The following is a 15720-nucleotide window of genomic DNA, read 5'->3' on the forward strand; positions in this document are numbered from 1 at the left end:
CCTGGATCTGTGTGTGTGTGTGTGTGTGTGTGTGTGTGTGTGTGTGTGTGTGTGTGTGAGTGCAAACAGAACTGCCTGTGCACGGTGAGGCAATCCCAGGGAGCACCGAGCCCCCCGGGGTGGAGCAGGGGATGTCAGGTTCTCCGTGCAGAGGGATGCTCCGCGTCTCGCCCAGCGTGTGGCTGTAAAACAGGCGCAGGAGTGAGCAGGCGTGTGCCTCTGTTTTGGTTTCTGTGCCTTTTTTTTTGGAGCCGGTGTGTGAATCTGGGGCGTGTGGCCACCGTCCCCGTGGAGTGGCTGGAGGGGGTGGCGGGCTCAGGGTGCCTGTGCCGGGCAGCTGGTGGTTGTGCTCCAGATGGGAAGCTGTGTCCATCCCTAGGCACAGGGGCATGCTCCAACCCCGCAGCCCTGCATTGCCCAGGTGCAGGGCAGCCTGTGCCTAAACGTGTGCACACACACACACACACACACACACACACACACGGGCACTGAAAATGGGGGTGAGGGAGAAAGGAGAGGGTAGAGATGGAGAAATGGAGAGGCTGAGACAGGGAGCACTTTGTGCTGGGCTGAACGCTGTTCACATTCCCCAGCCAACCCACAGCACCAGGGTGCTGCTACAAAGTGCAGCTCCGGGGAGGCGAGTGGAGCCCCCCATCCCAGGATATTCACATCCATTCCCGCGGCATCAGGGTGGCTGTGAGGGGCTGGCAGGGAACAGTTGGTTGGGGAGTGGGTCCTTGTGGTGGGGACAGCCCCAGCTGGCACTGTGGGCAGGGGGTTGGGCACCCGCTGGGGAGATGGTGCAAGGTGGGATGTGGGACCTGGTTTTTCCAGAGTTTTCTTGGCTTTTCAGGGCTCTGAGGCTCTGTGGTGGTGGCAGGGGCTGGGCAGGGGAGGCAGTGGCTGTTGGGTGCCTGCAGTGAGGCTGCAGGGCCCTGGCTGGGCAGCGGTGGCTGCGGGGATGTGGAGGGGAGTTTGCAGGCCAGGAGTGATGGGGGAGGACCGGGTAGGCTCCTGAAGGTGTCTGGGATGTGACACTTTGCTGGGTGGGTGGCGACACCAAAGGCTGAGCACCCAGGCTCAGGGTTTGCCTGCATTGCCCGGCACTGTGGTGTAAAACCACCTGGACAGATACATTTTAATGCATTCACAAATAAAGGAGCAAAGCTGGTGCAGCAGCTCACCAGCCCCTGTGAGCATCGTACCGGGCCACCCCACCCCCGGGGTGATTCAGGGGCATCATTCCCAGCTCAGAGCATCCCACAGCTTTTCCATCCACCAAAGAGGGCAGGTACCACCGCAGCAGTGAGGTGTGTTCCCAAGTTAGGGGCTCCACCAGGCTAGCCAAGGTGCTGTGGGGCTGGTTGGGGATTTTCCACTGGGATGGTTTCCAGCACATCCTGGCACATTCAAAAATCAGCGGTTTCCCATGGGGAAATTTCCGCTTCATGGGCTTAGAGAGGGAAATCAGGACGAAGTGCCGCACCTCTGCTCTGCTGCGGCAGCTGCTCGCCGTGAGAAGTGTCGTTCCTCCTCCAGAGAGATGCTCCCGGTGCCGTTTGGGGTGGGGGTGTCCTGGCAGGGGTGGGCAGAACGGTTCTCCTCCTGCCAGACCCTGATCGGGAGCAGCGTCCTGCAAGGATTTGGAGCAGAAAGGGTCCCTCTTGAGTTTGCTGTCCCTGAGGAACGGGGGTGGGCTGCTGGGGGGGACACAATGTGTCCCCAGCCTGGCTGGCAGGAGGGGGGGGTGCCAGGCTGCTGCGCCCACTCTGTTCCTTTGCCATCTCCTCGGCTGTCACCCATCCTGACTCCCAGGCAGGTGGGGTTTGAGATGCCACACACCTCATGGTAGCACCACAGCGGGGCTTTGGGGGCAGGCAGAGATGGGAAGAAGAGTCTGCAGAGCCTGCTCCGTGGAGCACAAGCCCTTGGCACATCCCTGCACCTCCCAAGCATGGGAAGGCATCTGTTCCAAGCGGGGGACACGGAGCTGGGGAAAACCTGCTCCTGCAGCAGCCCCCGCAAAGCAGAGCAAGTGAAGGGCTGCTCCGATCCCCCGCGCTTGCAGAGGGCGGTGGACAGCGGCGAGGGACAGGGAGAAGATCCTGCCCACGGCCCCCCAGAGTAGGACAAACATGAAGTGCAGCTCCACCGGCGCCTCCAAATCCGCCCCCGCAGCAGGTTCAGGGAGAGGCTGGAGACAATTACCGTGCTGAGCCTTACGATCAGCCCCTCCGCTCCTGGAGCTGCAGGAGAGGGGGCTTATTAAAAAGGGAAAAAAAAATAAAAAATGGAGGAACAAAAATTCCCCAGCCCACACTCTTCTCTCTAGAAAGGAGATAAAATGCCTCGGAGGAGGAGGAGGTGTTGAAGAGAGGGAGGGCGGCAGCAGCACAGCCAGGCGCTGGCAGGGAAGGTGTGAAAAAGGGGGAAGCGGAGCATCCCGGTGGCAGAGCCACTGCTTGGGCTGGGGGGGAGGCCGTGGGGACAAGGCATGGGGTCATGCCTGGACTGGGGACCAAGGGGTAGAGGCTGCAGGGCTGGGACTCAGCAGTGCCAGGGCTCAAGGCTGCAGGGACAGGGCTGCCTGTTGAGCTGTGGGTCCAGCATTGCCCTGCGCTGGCAGCCAGCAGGGGAACAAGGACATGGTCTGTACCCACGGCCCTGTGGGTGATGTCCCCACCCCATGCTCAAACTGGGACATGCTGTCTCATCCCAGCCAGGCAGAGATGGGGGTCCAACTCCCACCAGGGTTTTGGTGATCTCCATCCAAAGACCTGCCACCCTGGGAAGGAAGGGACACGCTGGTGCCCACGGCCAGGGAACAGGGCATGATTCCTTTCTTCCAGAGGGGTTTCTTGAACCAAGACGGGGCTGAGCTCCCTGCCTGGCACCCCCAGTGCTGCCTGCATAGCCTCACGAGCTCCTGGTGCAGAAGAGGATGCCTGCCTTTGTGGGGAAGGAAATGCTGCATTTAGATGGAGCCAAGGGGGGATTTTTTTCCCCTAGGCTGGAAAGATCCCACATGGGGCTGAGAAGCAAGAGAGCAGCCTGGCATAGGGAGTAGAGCCTGTCTGGGTGTAGAACACCCAACATGGTGGGTTCCTGGCCAGTGCAGACTCACTGAAAGACCCCACTGGAACTAGGATGGGGCTATGGCAAGTGTCCTGTACCCCAGAGTGTTCTGCACCTGCTTCCAGTGCTCCATGTTCCACCCACCCTCCAGGCTCACAGTGTCTTGATTGTGCTTTACAGACCACAAACAGACATTTAGTTTCTGTTAGGAAGGTCTGAAGGAGGCAAAAGCCAGGAATGCAGCTGGGGATGTGAAACCCTGTGCTCTCCCATCACGGCTGCTTTATCCCGCTTCCCATGGCTCCCCTTTTCTCACCATTCAGTTCAAATAAATAGATGAGCAAGTGGATGTGGGCACTGGGACCAGGAGTGGCCGGGGTTCCCCAGCCTCCAGTGGATCTGGGACATCTATGTCACTCCAACCTCATGTTGGGTTCTGCAGCGAAAACATGTGACTGGGGCAGGAACCCCCAGGTGGGGAAGGGGGGCATCCCTGCTTGCTGCACTCTCTGCTGCAGACTATCCTGCCGCTGCAAAAGGAAAAAAGTAGAGGAGTCCCAGGGATCTACAGGAACCCACAAACCCCACACACTGTGGTGTTCCCAGTGGGATGGGGAGAGCAGCACTGCAGGACTGATGACGGCTCTGATCTCTGATCCAGGGCAAGCTGGATATGAAGCATTTTGCCCCCCCTTTCCAATTAATTCCCCCCCACCCCCTCCAGGATTCAGCGATATTAACAGCTCAGCTCTTTCAGCAGCCAGGATTAAACGTCAGGACGGGGAAGCTGGGAAGCACCGGGATGCTGTTCCCCCGGCTCCCGCCCTGCACGTGCCGTGAGCGATGCTCTGCGCGGCGGCGCTGGGAGCGTGGGCTGCCGGCTCTGCTGGGGCCCCTTCCCCATCCCTCCGCACCCGCTGCTCGCCTGCTCTCCTAAAGATCACATTCAAACGCAAATTGCCCGTCTCCACCCGCCCCCACCGGTAAAATCAATTATCCGCCGCTGCTCGCCAGCCCGTGGCCTTTTATTCCTCGGCAGGGAGCTGGAGCGGGGTGTCGGGGAGTGGGGGGAAGGTGGGGCGGGAGGTGGGATTGCTTTTGATAGTTGTTATTTTAGCGACTGGAAAGGTTTGGCAGGAAAGGTAACCTGGCACAAAGGTTGTGCTCAGCATGGCTGGAGCACGCGTGTGAGTGTCTGTGTGTGTGTGTGTGTGTGCCGTGCCACAGCTCCCAGCATCATACCGGCACTGGCAGTGCCACGAGCTGGCAGGGCTCCGGGTATGGGGAACGGGGGCAGAGGGGAGTCTTTGGAGTGTCCCAAGCAGCCATGCTCGTTTACCTGCCAGATCCCAGGAGAGCCTTGCACGTTGGCTCATGCGTGTGCAAGGCACAGCAGCATCAGTCCCTGTCCAGCTTGGCTCCAGGGGTCCTTGCTCACAGAATCCCCTGGGCTATCCCTGCCTGGGTGGCAGTTTTGCAGCTGGGGGGACCTGGCACTGCTCACAGCTGCCAAGTGCTGCTGTGATTGCAAGGTCTAGAGCAGGCTGAGCCACACAGGCTGAAGTGGCCGAGAGCTTCGTAGCAGCCGCAGCCATCACAGTGTCCCTCAGGAGCCAGTGCCCCCGGTAAATCATCACCCCTTTTCTCTTGGGGACAAGTAGGGCAGAGCTGGAAGGAAGAGGAGTAAAGGTGCACAATGCCTGGAGTGTCCCAGAGGAGCACGGAGGGAAGAATCCCACATTCACCCTGCACCCATCATTTCCCAAGGAGAGTGGTGCAAGGAAAGCTGACTGAGATCCCTCCAAATGTTTTCTCCAAATCCCTTCCCCAGCCAGCATCCACATCCCCATTCTCATCCTACGTCAGGGCTGAGCTGTGCCCTTGCCCACACCACACCCTCACCTTTCCCTGTGGCTTCTCTTCCCAGGGGTGCTTTCTCCATTGTCAGGAGATGCGTGAAGGTGTTGGCAGGACAAGAGTATGCAGCCAAGATCATCAACACCAAGAAGCTCTCTGCTCGAGGTAGGTGCTGGAGATGTTCCTGGGGAGGCGAGAGGCAACCAGGGCTTACAGAGTGAGGAATTTGTCCCATAGGACCCCATTTCTGTTCCTGAGATCTGCCACCACTCTGCAGCAAAATGCTGGTGACAGCCTTGCAGCAAGCCAGACCACTGCCAGCTTCAGGCACTGGGTAGCACAGTTATTCTGGAAGCATCACCTTCTGAGAGGGCCCTCACTGACCCCCTATCCCCACTCTTGGTGGTGCAGGTTTTCTTACTCATCAGTGAAATCAGAATGTCCTTTCAAGTGGGGGTTTGACTTCATTTCTAACTGTAGATGGACCCTCACCCCTCGCTGCCATCTGGTTAATCACTCTGGTGGAGCACATTGGCTGTTTGCTGCTGGAAGAGGTGCTGGTGGGTCTGTCCTGGTGGATCTGTCCTGGATGCTCCTCGAATTGAGGTTGAGCTGAGCCAGCAGAGAAAAGCATCAGTCAGCCCTTGCCCCAGGGCACAGTCCCCTCTGCCCCCAGGAATGTGGCAGAGGAGCTGTGATGAGGAGGATGGAGGGGATGGGGCAGCAGATGCTGTGTCCCCACTCTAGCTCCTCTCTGGCTGTCGGGAGTGCAGGATGGGTGCCGGGAGCAAGCACCCTGCCAGGAGAGTTTAATTAACCTCCCTTGGTGACTCTCCCTCCTGCCACTGCTGACCTCCGAAGGCAAAACTGAAATGCAGAAAACTGTGACAAGCTCCTTTCTGACCTGGAATTAAACCAACATGTTGCAATCTCCCTCCCACCATGCTGCTGAAGTGGCACAGCACCAACACTGAGCCTCCCCAGCTCCTCCAGCATTGACCCCTGCCCTTCTTCTGGGATATGGACCATTTCTCTTCCTCTGAAGCTGAGGGCTGGGCTCCATGCAGAGTGTGCAGTGCTGGGCTCAGCTCTTGGCTCCTGCCCATGTACCCCAGCTGGCAGCAGGATGGGCAGAAAATGCCTCCCAGATTTCAGGGCTGCCTGAAGCAGCAGATTGAGCCACCCCCCCCATCCTGCCTCCACTCGCCTCCTCAGGCAGTTTGCCCCTCTCCACCCTCTCCTGGGGTTTGTGCTGTCCCTGCAGTGGCTCTGTGCCCATCTGCCCCCTGAGGAGACTTGGCCGGAGCTATTTCCCCTGCTCCACCAGCTGAAATCACCAGCTGCTTTTGCTAATGATCTGGAACCTCCATTCCTGCAGCGCTGCTGCTTCCCCAGACTGGGACAAGCCCCAGAGGGGCATGAGGAGCCACTATCCCATGAGGATGTGCCACTGGCTGTGTCATACACAAAGGGGGGGAAGACAGGGAGGGAGGAGTGGGGAAAAGAAGCTGCAAAACATCTCCAGCCATGGTCTGTTTCTTCAGACATCCTCCTGGTTACTGACACAGAGGGGCCAGCAAGGGAGAAAGTGGAAGTCTTGGAGGAGAAATGGGATTTGGGAGCAGGCAGGAGCTGGATTTGTGGGATAGGAGAGGAACTGCGGCCATGGGTCACTTCCCCAGAGAATTTCTTGCCTCACTGTCCCTCCAGCCCATCCCTGTCATTCACTTTAATTGTGAAAAACAAAAGCCTAAACCCCAGCCTCTCCCTGTCACCCCATCCCATCCTGGGAAGGTAGTGCCCCATTGGGGAAAATGCCATGGGGAGCTAAATGAGGCATGGAGGCTGTCCCAGCCTTCAGCTCACAGACTCCAGTACAGGCTGCAAAATTCACTACAAACCCGGGGGTGACTCTCCCACTGGATGGGGATACTCAGCCCTGGGGAAGGCTTCAGCCCTGCAGAGAAGGGGCTGTATCACCTTCCCATCTCAGCGGTTGGAGACACCCAGGTTTGATTTGATGCAGAGCGAGACTCCGGGGTGTGAACCTGCAAGGGAGCAGCGATAGCACCGAGAGACAAGCAGCCCTAATTATATCCTCACTTGTCCCGGCTGCTGAGTTCCTGCTAGCATGAAATTTCCTCAGGACAGGCACCTCCATGCAGGATGGCTGGGTCAGGTGTGAGCAGAAGTGGAGAGGAAGAAACAAAATAATTTACAGATTCATTCTGAGGTGCCCCAGGGTGGAGGATTTTTTGGCTCAGCTCAACTTGCTTTGCCCAGAGCTCCCTTGTCTCACATTCCCAAGCCAAAAGCTGAGGAAAGGGACCTGTGCTGCCTTTTTGCAGACAGGCACCAGAGCAAAGCACATTTTCAGAGCCAGGGTTTTGCGATGCAGGAGTGCAAAGTCCTGATGTGAAATGGCTGGTGATGGTGACAGGGAGCAACGCCCGTAGCCCCATTTCAGCCTGACACTTCTCACTAGTCATTCAGTTGCTCAAATTATACCATGCAGGACCAGAAATGTCCCTTCTGATTACTTGTGCCTGGAAAAATAGGAGAAAAGGGAACAGTACTGCTGGCAGGGATAACCCAAGCAAATCCAGGATATTCAGGAGGTGATCAGAGATTGTTCAGCTAAGAGAAGGGAGAGAGGAGGGCAAGAGATCATCCCAAGCCCAGGACCACCCATGGCATCAGTACCTAGGGGCTTGGCTGGGGGCTACATCTGTGGTGGAATAGTGCCCATCAGGCCCTGATGCTGAACATGTCCCCAGATCTGCTATTCTTTAGCAAAAAAAAAAAAAAAAGGAAAAAAAAAAAGATGGGTTTTCTCTTTGCCAGCTGCTCTGTCCCCCCAGATTTCCTGTGCTGGCATCTCCTCTGAGAGCCCAGCAGGAGCTGAGAGCAGTTGAGTCCCTTCCTCAGATCCTAATGTAGGGCCGTTGCCTCTTTCAGATCACCAGAAGCTGGAACGAGAAGCCCGGATCTGCCGCCTCCTGAAGCACCCCAACATTGGTAAGCACACCCGGCAACCCCCGTTGTTGGGGCTCCGCTGCCCACATGCCCTCCCGTGCCCCAGCCGGGGCTAGGGGGTCCCCATCAATAATCCAGCCCTGCCTGCAGCAGCATGGACTGTTTGTCCTTCCCTCGTGCTCCGGGCACCATCCCAGAGGAGAGGGGCTCGGTGGCAGCCGAGATCCGCACAGCCATCCCTCCTCTTCCTCGCGGGAAGCACCATCCTTAACGGGGCCATGGGGAGAAAGGCCCCCACCAGGCATGGTGGGATTGAAGTAGGTCCTGACTAACCCATTTGGCCATAGCTCCCTCAGGGAGAAGCGGAGCCTCAGGAGGCAGCAAAGGGCTATTTTTACTGCTCTCCCCCCGTTCGGGTGCCGTATTCCTCTGCATGCTCCAAAAAGCGGCTGCAGCTCGGAGCAGCAGCAGCAGCGCGGGGCGTGTGGGAGGAGCGATGGCGGGGGGAAGCGAAGACTTTCCCACCGACCGTCCATCTGAGAGTAGCCTCCTTCGGAAAAGCTGTTTCAGGAAAACTCCTGAGCCCCTGCAAAAGACAAAAATAGGCCAGAAGGAGAGAGAGGGAGGGGAGGGGAAAAAGCTGCAGTAAAAAAAAAAAAAAAATAAAATCCCAAACTCCATCCCTGAGAGCGATGCCGATGCAGGCTCTTGATCCCTGCAGATAGTCTGGATGAAGCTCCTCTTCCCTCTGCTGCAATCCAGGATGTGCCGACCCCAGTGAGATCCTGCAGCTTTAGGGAAAGCATTTGGTGGTTTCTGCAGCCCTCTCAACCCACAGTCAGGAGCTGGGAGGGTTCCCCTGTGGCCGAGCTTCTCCCTGGCCCCCTCACTGCTCCGGTGACCTGGATCCGTCCTTCCCCACGAGCTGCTGCAGCAGATCCAGGGAGCTAGATCCAGGGCCACTGGGACCAACCATGTGGCTCCTGTCCCATAAATATTTCAGTTTGAAAAAGGACCGTCAGCTCCCATCTGTCTCGGCACATGGCTGCATGGCAGGTCTCCCCTGCATTGCCAGGGTGCCGGACTCCACTGGCTTCCCCAGCCTCTGCTCAGGCAGGACCAGGAGCTGCCCTGCAGGGGTCCTGCCAGGGAGTGCAGCATCCCTTTGCACCAAAATACAGGCATCGATTGCCGAGACATGAAGGAAACACACTGCAAATGCACGAATAGCAGGAAATACTAAAACCAGAGGAACTCACCCCATGAGACCCGCAGGATGGTAGCTGGGCCATGCAGCTGGAGCGCCCCAGCTTCCCGGCCTGGCCACAGCTGTTCCCTATGGCTGTCTTCCTCCCTTCCCTCTCCATCACCTGCTGGTGGAGATGACAAGATTTCCAAGGACAGAAACATCTGACCCCTTCCTGTGCCTTGTCCCCCCCCTGCATCACCCCCTGCTGTTTGGCCCTGACCTGGCAGGCTCAGAGCACCCCTGCTGCAAGGGCTGGAAGGGGTTAACAGCTTGAGATGTTAACAAGCCCAATCCGCTGCTATTTATACCCAGGAGGCTCTTCTCCACCCCCCCTCCCCACCCCACACCCTCTTTCCCTTCACGCCCCTCCACTGCTCCTGCTGCCTGGAAACTTGGACTGGCAGCTCCCCTTCCGTGCAGCAAAGGCGGCTCATTACCCACCCAGGAGCTGGAACGAGCTGTGCCGCTGCAGAACGGCCTGGCATGAGGAAGAGGAGGCACTGCTGCTGGGATGAGGCAGAACAACCCTCTCCAGCCCTCACTGGGAGATGCACCCCAGCTGCCGGGGGCTTTGCTGTCCTCTCCTTTGTTCCCTGCAGCGAGGTGGGGTCTTTCCATCTCCCATGAGAACGCGTGGGGTCTCTCCATTTCCCACTGGAAAGCCACACTGCAGTTCCTGGAGGAACCAGTCTGGGCTCCGCACTGTGCCTGCTGGAAAACCTCACATGGAAAGCCGTGCACAGGCAGTTAGGGGCAGGTCCAGGTCCCCAGGATCCTGCAGTACATCCACAGTACTGGGGGACATATTAGGAGAGCTGTGGTTTCCCAAAGTTTTTTTCCATTCAGGGAAGTCTTGCTTTATTGGGAAAACTTTGGCTGCACGCAGCCCTGCAGTTTTAACTCCAGGTACCTGTTGTCCCCTGACTCTCAGTCCCAAAGCTGTGTCCTGCTCTTGCCTTGGCTCCGGGAACTGAGCTGGAGTGGTTTGGCCAGTGCAGCTCTCTCTGACTATGGTCAGTAACAGATACTTGCAGGATCAGGTTATATTTAGAGCAGCTGCTCCCTCTTATACCTCCTTGGCTCCTGGCAGCCACAGGCTTTGGGACTTCCCCAGGCAAGGAATGTATCTGGACCATCTGTTTGTGATTACGCTGGCCCTATCCACACCGAACTCACCTAATCCCCCTGAGAACACTTTGGCTTCTGTGGGATCCCAGCCGTGATACCCCCAAATCCCTCCCAGGCAAGATGAAATGGGAGGAATTACGTCTCTTTCAGCAGAGGAAGGCAGGAAAGCTGGGGTTTTGTCAGAGAAAAACGGAGCAGACAGATGTTGTAGCACAGGGAATGTCTGCAGAGGCCAGCAGTGGAGAAGGATAACTGGGAAATAAGACGAGAAAGTTGTGTCAGTAATCAGGATTGCAAGAGAGACCGATAGGAAGGATGGTGCTCAGCTCATCAGACCTCCTCTGCCCTGGCTGGGTGGGCTGCCACTGCTGGCAGCGTGGTCTCAGCAGCTGCTGGATCTGCCTGTGGAGCTTGGAGACGGGAGAAGGACCAGAAGAGTGGTGTTTGCTGGCCTGGGAGATAAGAGAAATGCAGTGCAGTATCTGTGCTCAGCGATGGGGCTTGTTATCTCACCTGGCTCAGACTGAGTCTGGAGGATGTTTCCATACAGGGCTCAGCTGATTTAGCTGCAGTAAAAGGGTCTAGAAGTAAAAATTCCCATAAACTCACCTTGATGTTTATTTTTTCCTCCTTGATTCCTAACATTCTCAAAGATGTTGAAAGTTGTATAGGGCTAAAACCAGGTGAGAGAGAGAAGGGTTAAACATTTACAGCCTCAAGGGAGTGAAACAAAATGTGAGGTGGGGGACAGAGGACACTGGACCAGGCTCTGTTTATCCATCCTACCTGTTTCCGTGCCCCTCCCCTTGCTGCACATCTGCCTGCTAAGCTGTGAGCCTGAATAACCAGCACACAGCTGCAGGGTGACAGATTTGTACCTGGCTGTGTCTGGTGAGGTGTGCACGAGGAGAGAGGGTGCCCCTCAGTGTGACGAGCAGGGTGAGATTCCAGGAGACAGGGAAACTCATCCTGCGGAGATTCCCAAGGAGAAAAGGAAGGTCATGAGCAGAAAATAAAAAGAGCCCTGTGGGTGCCAGGGCTGTCAGCCCAGCACCCTGCTGAGCTCTCCCTGTGCCCAGGCACTAATCCTGTTGGGGCTGGGGACACCCATGCCTGCAGCCTGCCCAGTGCCCAAGATAGCCCAGCAGCTGCCCGGAACCTCAGCCAGACACAGCTCCGGGCAGTCCCCAATTTGGAGGTGACCTTTGAGCCTCTCACCACTGCCCCAGGCTGGGGCCATGGATGGGGTCCCCTGGTGAGCAGAGACCCCCACCCAGTCAGTGGCAATAGCAAGAGGAGGAGGGAGGAGGAATAGCCCTGCTTGTGCCCTTCCCCAGCTCCTGCTTGTGCCCAAAGGGGAGCAAACACATTCCCAGGGAGTGGGGTGGGAGCCAGGTGTACCCCATAACCCTTCTGTCTCTGCTGCAGTGAGGCTCCATGACAGCATCTCTGAGGAGGGCCACCACTACCTGATATTTGACCTGTGAGTAATGGTTCAATGCATCCCCTGACCCACTGCCAGCTCCGTGATTCCACCCGGGGTGACACACCCTCCACCTCACCCGAGCCCTTCCCACGGGGCTTGAACCAAGCTTGGGTCCCCCAAGCCGGGCAGAGGGCAGGTCCCTGTCCTGCACCTCCGACTCTCCCGCTGTGCAAAGAACATTTTGGGGGGGAATTGCCGGGGCCGAGTGTGCTGTCAATCAATCCAGCTCCCCCTGTTTTCTCGCAGGGTCACTGGTGGGGAGCTGTTTGAGGACATTGTGGCCAGGGAGTACTACAGTGAAGCGGATGCCAGGTGAGCACAGACACACGTGGGGCTGTGGAGGGGACAGATTATATCCCCTTCTCCTGAGAGCTGCTCCCTCCCAGGGTCCTACATGCCTGGCTTTCTGCAGCATGAGCTCCTTCCGCGTTGGGAGGTGTTTTACAGCCACTCCTGCAACACATACTCATAAACCAGAACTGTCGTGCAAAAAAGACTTCCAAAAATGCTCTTTTTAACTCGCTCAACTCCTGTGCCAAGAATTGCATGTGCTACCATGGGGCTGGTTTCCTCCCCAAATCAGATGGCTCCCAGCCATTGCTGGCAGCATCTTCCTTGCCTGGAATGATGGGTTAGCCCACATCTGACCTCCCTGTAAAGGAGCAGGCTGTTGGGGCTCCCTGGGCTGAGCACATCGGGTTTCCCTGGTCTGGGGATGTCAGGTCTCCCTGGGCTGGGGGCATTGGGGCTCTCCAGGTGGGCAGAGGGGAAGCCCAACACCAGACTGGTGCCCAGCCAGGGCCGTGATATCACGGACACCCCCCAGTCCTCACCCCCTTCCCCTTGGAGCTGCATTCCAACCATCTGCAAGCATTTCTCTGGCATTTACCACTTGAAAGCACTGAGGAGGAGCAGGCAAGACAGGCCGGGTGGGAGGATGTGCTCAAGCTCTGCTCTCTCCCACGCTCCTGCTGGCACTTTCCAGGTACCCTGCTGCAGAGCCAGGGGGTTGGGTGCCATTTCAGCCACCTCTTTGGCCCCTGCAGCTCAGCCAAGGGACAGAATTAGCTTCATTTTTTTGCCCCTCTCCAATCTCCAGATATCACTGTTCCTCTTGGCTTTGCCCATAGGCTAAGCATAGCCTGTACATATGTGTCCAAAAGGGTGGTAAGCTCTACAATACCTCTCTGCATGAGAATATCCTTTATTTCTAAGCAGAAAGCAATCTCATTTAATGGGCTGCCTGCACTGAATCCACTTACAGCCCATCCACTTATTAGTGTCATACAAATAAAATAAAATAGATGTAAATAAAGACCTTCTGCCTTGCACACAAGCTGTTTTGGAGTAAAAGCGATCATTGCCTCTGTCTTTTTCCCTTCCTGTCTCACACACGCAGCAGAGCTGGGATGTAATGAACTAGATATAAAGTAAGCAGACGCAGCAAGAGCCACCTGCATTAGAGCAGAGCAGGGAAATGGGGCTGGAGCAAAGGTTACACAGAGCACATCTGCTCTGCCTGGGTTTGGAGACCAGACCTGGGCTGGCATTGTGGCTCCACTACTGGTCTCCAGCTCCCCCCCAACACTCCAGTGTTGCTCCAGTGGGGATCCCAGAGGCTCAGCTGTAGCCCCCATGCTCCTGCTCACCATCAGTGGGTGTGCAGCAGCTCTGGTGGTGCCTTAGTGGGTTAGAACTGCTCCCCACACGTGTGTGGGTTTCGGTGGAGGGAGACGCTGATCTGTGCTGAGGGGCTGCTGGTGGGCAGTGTGATGGGGAGAGGGGCAGAGGGGTGAAATGCTGTGAAACAGAAGTGTGTGACAAAACTCTGCCTCACTGGCCACTTGTGTGAGCTTTCTCCTCTCTCCCACAGCCACTGCATCCAGCAGATCCTGGAGGCTGTCCTGCACTGCCACCAGATGGGGGTGGTTCACCGGGATCTGAAGGTAGGAGTTGCAGGGGGAGTGCCTGTGGGAGGATGGGGTACCCCGTCTGTGATGCAAAACCCTGTGGAGCAATGCCCAGAGTATTCCAGGGCTGCTGAAACAGCAGGGAGGAACACGTGTAGGGCTTTGGGAAAGCCACAGAGCAAAGACCAACTCCAGGGTGAAACAACACAAAGGAGGGGGGCAGGGAGGTCCTTGAAGTCCACGGTTCTCTAAGGATCCAGGGACACCCAGACACATAGCAGGACAATGCAGTTGGGAAGCACATCCAGAGCCCTGACTTTCCTCCGTGCTGTGCTGGGAAGGTCCTCCCATCCATAGTGGAGCCCCTGATGGGTCTTTCACTCCTCTCCAACCCCCATCTCCTCCTGCAGCCCGAGAACCTGCTGCTGGCATCCAAGCTGAAGGGTGCCGCCGTCAAGCTGGCTGACTTCGGCCTTGCCATCGAGGTGGAGGGGGACCAGCAAGCGTGGTTTGGTGAGTGGGACTGGCCCAAGGTGGGGCATTCTTCAGCTTTCCTTGGCGTGTTTGATCAGGGCGGCTCCAGGTGGGACACACATCCCCAGGACCTGAGCCCCAGGTTATGGGAGCATCCCAGCAGCACAAGAGGCACAGTGGGTGAGGAGGTTGATGGCTCCAGCTGTGCTCCTGGAAACAGCCCAGTATTGATCAGGGCAGAGGCAAGCAACTCCACAGGGACTCTGTGAGTCACCAAGATGTCCTGGTGAGATGGACAAACCGGCAATAGGGGCAGACCAGGGGGAGGGAAGCCTCTTGCAAGTGCTGGAGGTGCTCATCAGAGCACTCCAGCCTTATGGACCACCCTGGAATTTAGTTGTGGCAGAAAGCCACAGTTTGCTCTGCCCTCAGGACTCACAGAGATGTCTGGCAGGAGGGTGCCTGTCCCACCGGGTCAGGATGTGCCAGGACTCCTGGCTCTCGCTGTGCCTGGCTGGGCACCAGTCCCTGCTGGTGAGCTGTGTGGGGATGGGGGCTGCTGCCAGCAGGGTGTGATGGGCTGTCTGTCCCAGGTTTCGCTGGCACCCCGGGATACCTCTCCCCCGAGGTGCTCCGGAAGGACCCCTATGGCAAAGCCGTGGACCTGTGGGCTTGTGGTAAGTCAGACAGGGGCTGGAATGCCAGGAGCTGGCTGGGTCGGGCCGGGCTGGGTGGGATGAGGCAGGCTGTTCATCCAGCATGTCCTGAGCTGTAGTTGCTACAACATCTTGGGAAGGTCATGGGGGAGGATTTACCCAAGAGGTGGCACATTACCCTGGGCTGTCCCCAGAGCAGCACCCTCTCTCCCAATCCAGCAGCACCCTTCTGGTGCTCCCAATCCAGCAGCACCCTGTGAAGGATCAGCCCCCTTCCTATGTACCCAAAGCTCCCAATCAGGAGAGATGCTGGCTGTCTTCCCTGAGGTGCTGGTGGAGTCAGGCAATGATTCCATGCAGTTTCAGTTGTAGGGGAGCCTTTTTCCACCCCCAATGGGGAGGAGGCATCGCCCAGACCTGCCAAGGCACCCACTTGAGGGTCTGCATGTGGCTGCCAGAGACCACCAGCACAAAGATGGATCCACCAACAAGCCTTTTGCTTTTTAATCAATGAGCAAATCCTCATGTTTCCCTAATTTCTGTTTCTCTGTTTGAGTTTGGCCAATTCCCAGGCAGAGTCTGCTCCTACCTCCACTAATGAATTCTCTCCCACTGATTCCATCTCTTCTCCTGGGCAGGTGTCATCCTCTACATCCTGCTGGTCGGGTACCCACCCTTTTGGGATGAAGACCAGCACCGACTCTACCAGCAGATCAAGGCTGGGGCTTATGATGTGAGTGGGTTTGTCTTGTTCCCCCTTTTCACAGTCTACCCTCTCTCCTGCTGTCCCTGCCTTACAACCTGCTGCTCTAAAAGAGCAATCTGGCCAAATTCAGACAGGCACGAGCAAGGTTCTTTCTTCTGCCCTGGTCACAGAGGGTGCACACATTAGCATGTTTCAGGGCC

At 57.1% G+C, this 15720-nt stretch overlaps 1 protein-coding gene across 4 annotated transcripts in view; it reads left to right on the plus strand.

The window, feature by feature from the left end:
- Positions 1–15720, plus strand: part of CAMK2A (calcium/calmodulin dependent protein kinase II alpha) — a 34825-nt gene that overhangs the window by 908 nt on the left and 18197 nt on the right. For all 4 annotated transcript variants that reach the window (XM_051793879.1, XM_051793878.1, XM_051793881.1 and 1 more), the window contains exons 2-9: positions 5006–5100; positions 7894–7953; positions 11717–11771; positions 12021–12086; positions 13648–13720; positions 14095–14197; positions 14752–14835; positions 15453–15547. In XM_051793879.1, the coding sequence (XP_051649839.1) occupies positions 5006–5100; positions 7894–7953; positions 11717–11771; positions 12021–12086; positions 13648–13720; positions 14095–14197; positions 14752–14835; positions 15453–15547 (631 nt within the window). The remainder of the gene's footprint in view (positions 1–5005; positions 5101–7893; positions 7954–11716; positions 11772–12020; positions 12087–13647; positions 13721–14094; positions 14198–14751; positions 14836–15452; positions 15548–15720) is intronic.

This window comes from Manacus candei, unplaced genomic scaffold (assembly GCF_025592945.1).
Source record: "Manacus candei isolate 608988 ecotype Guabito, Panama unplaced genomic scaffold, ASM2559294v1 h1tg000037l, whole genome shotgun sequence".
NCBI lineage: Eukaryota > Metazoa > Chordata > Aves > Passeriformes > Pipridae > Manacus > Manacus candei.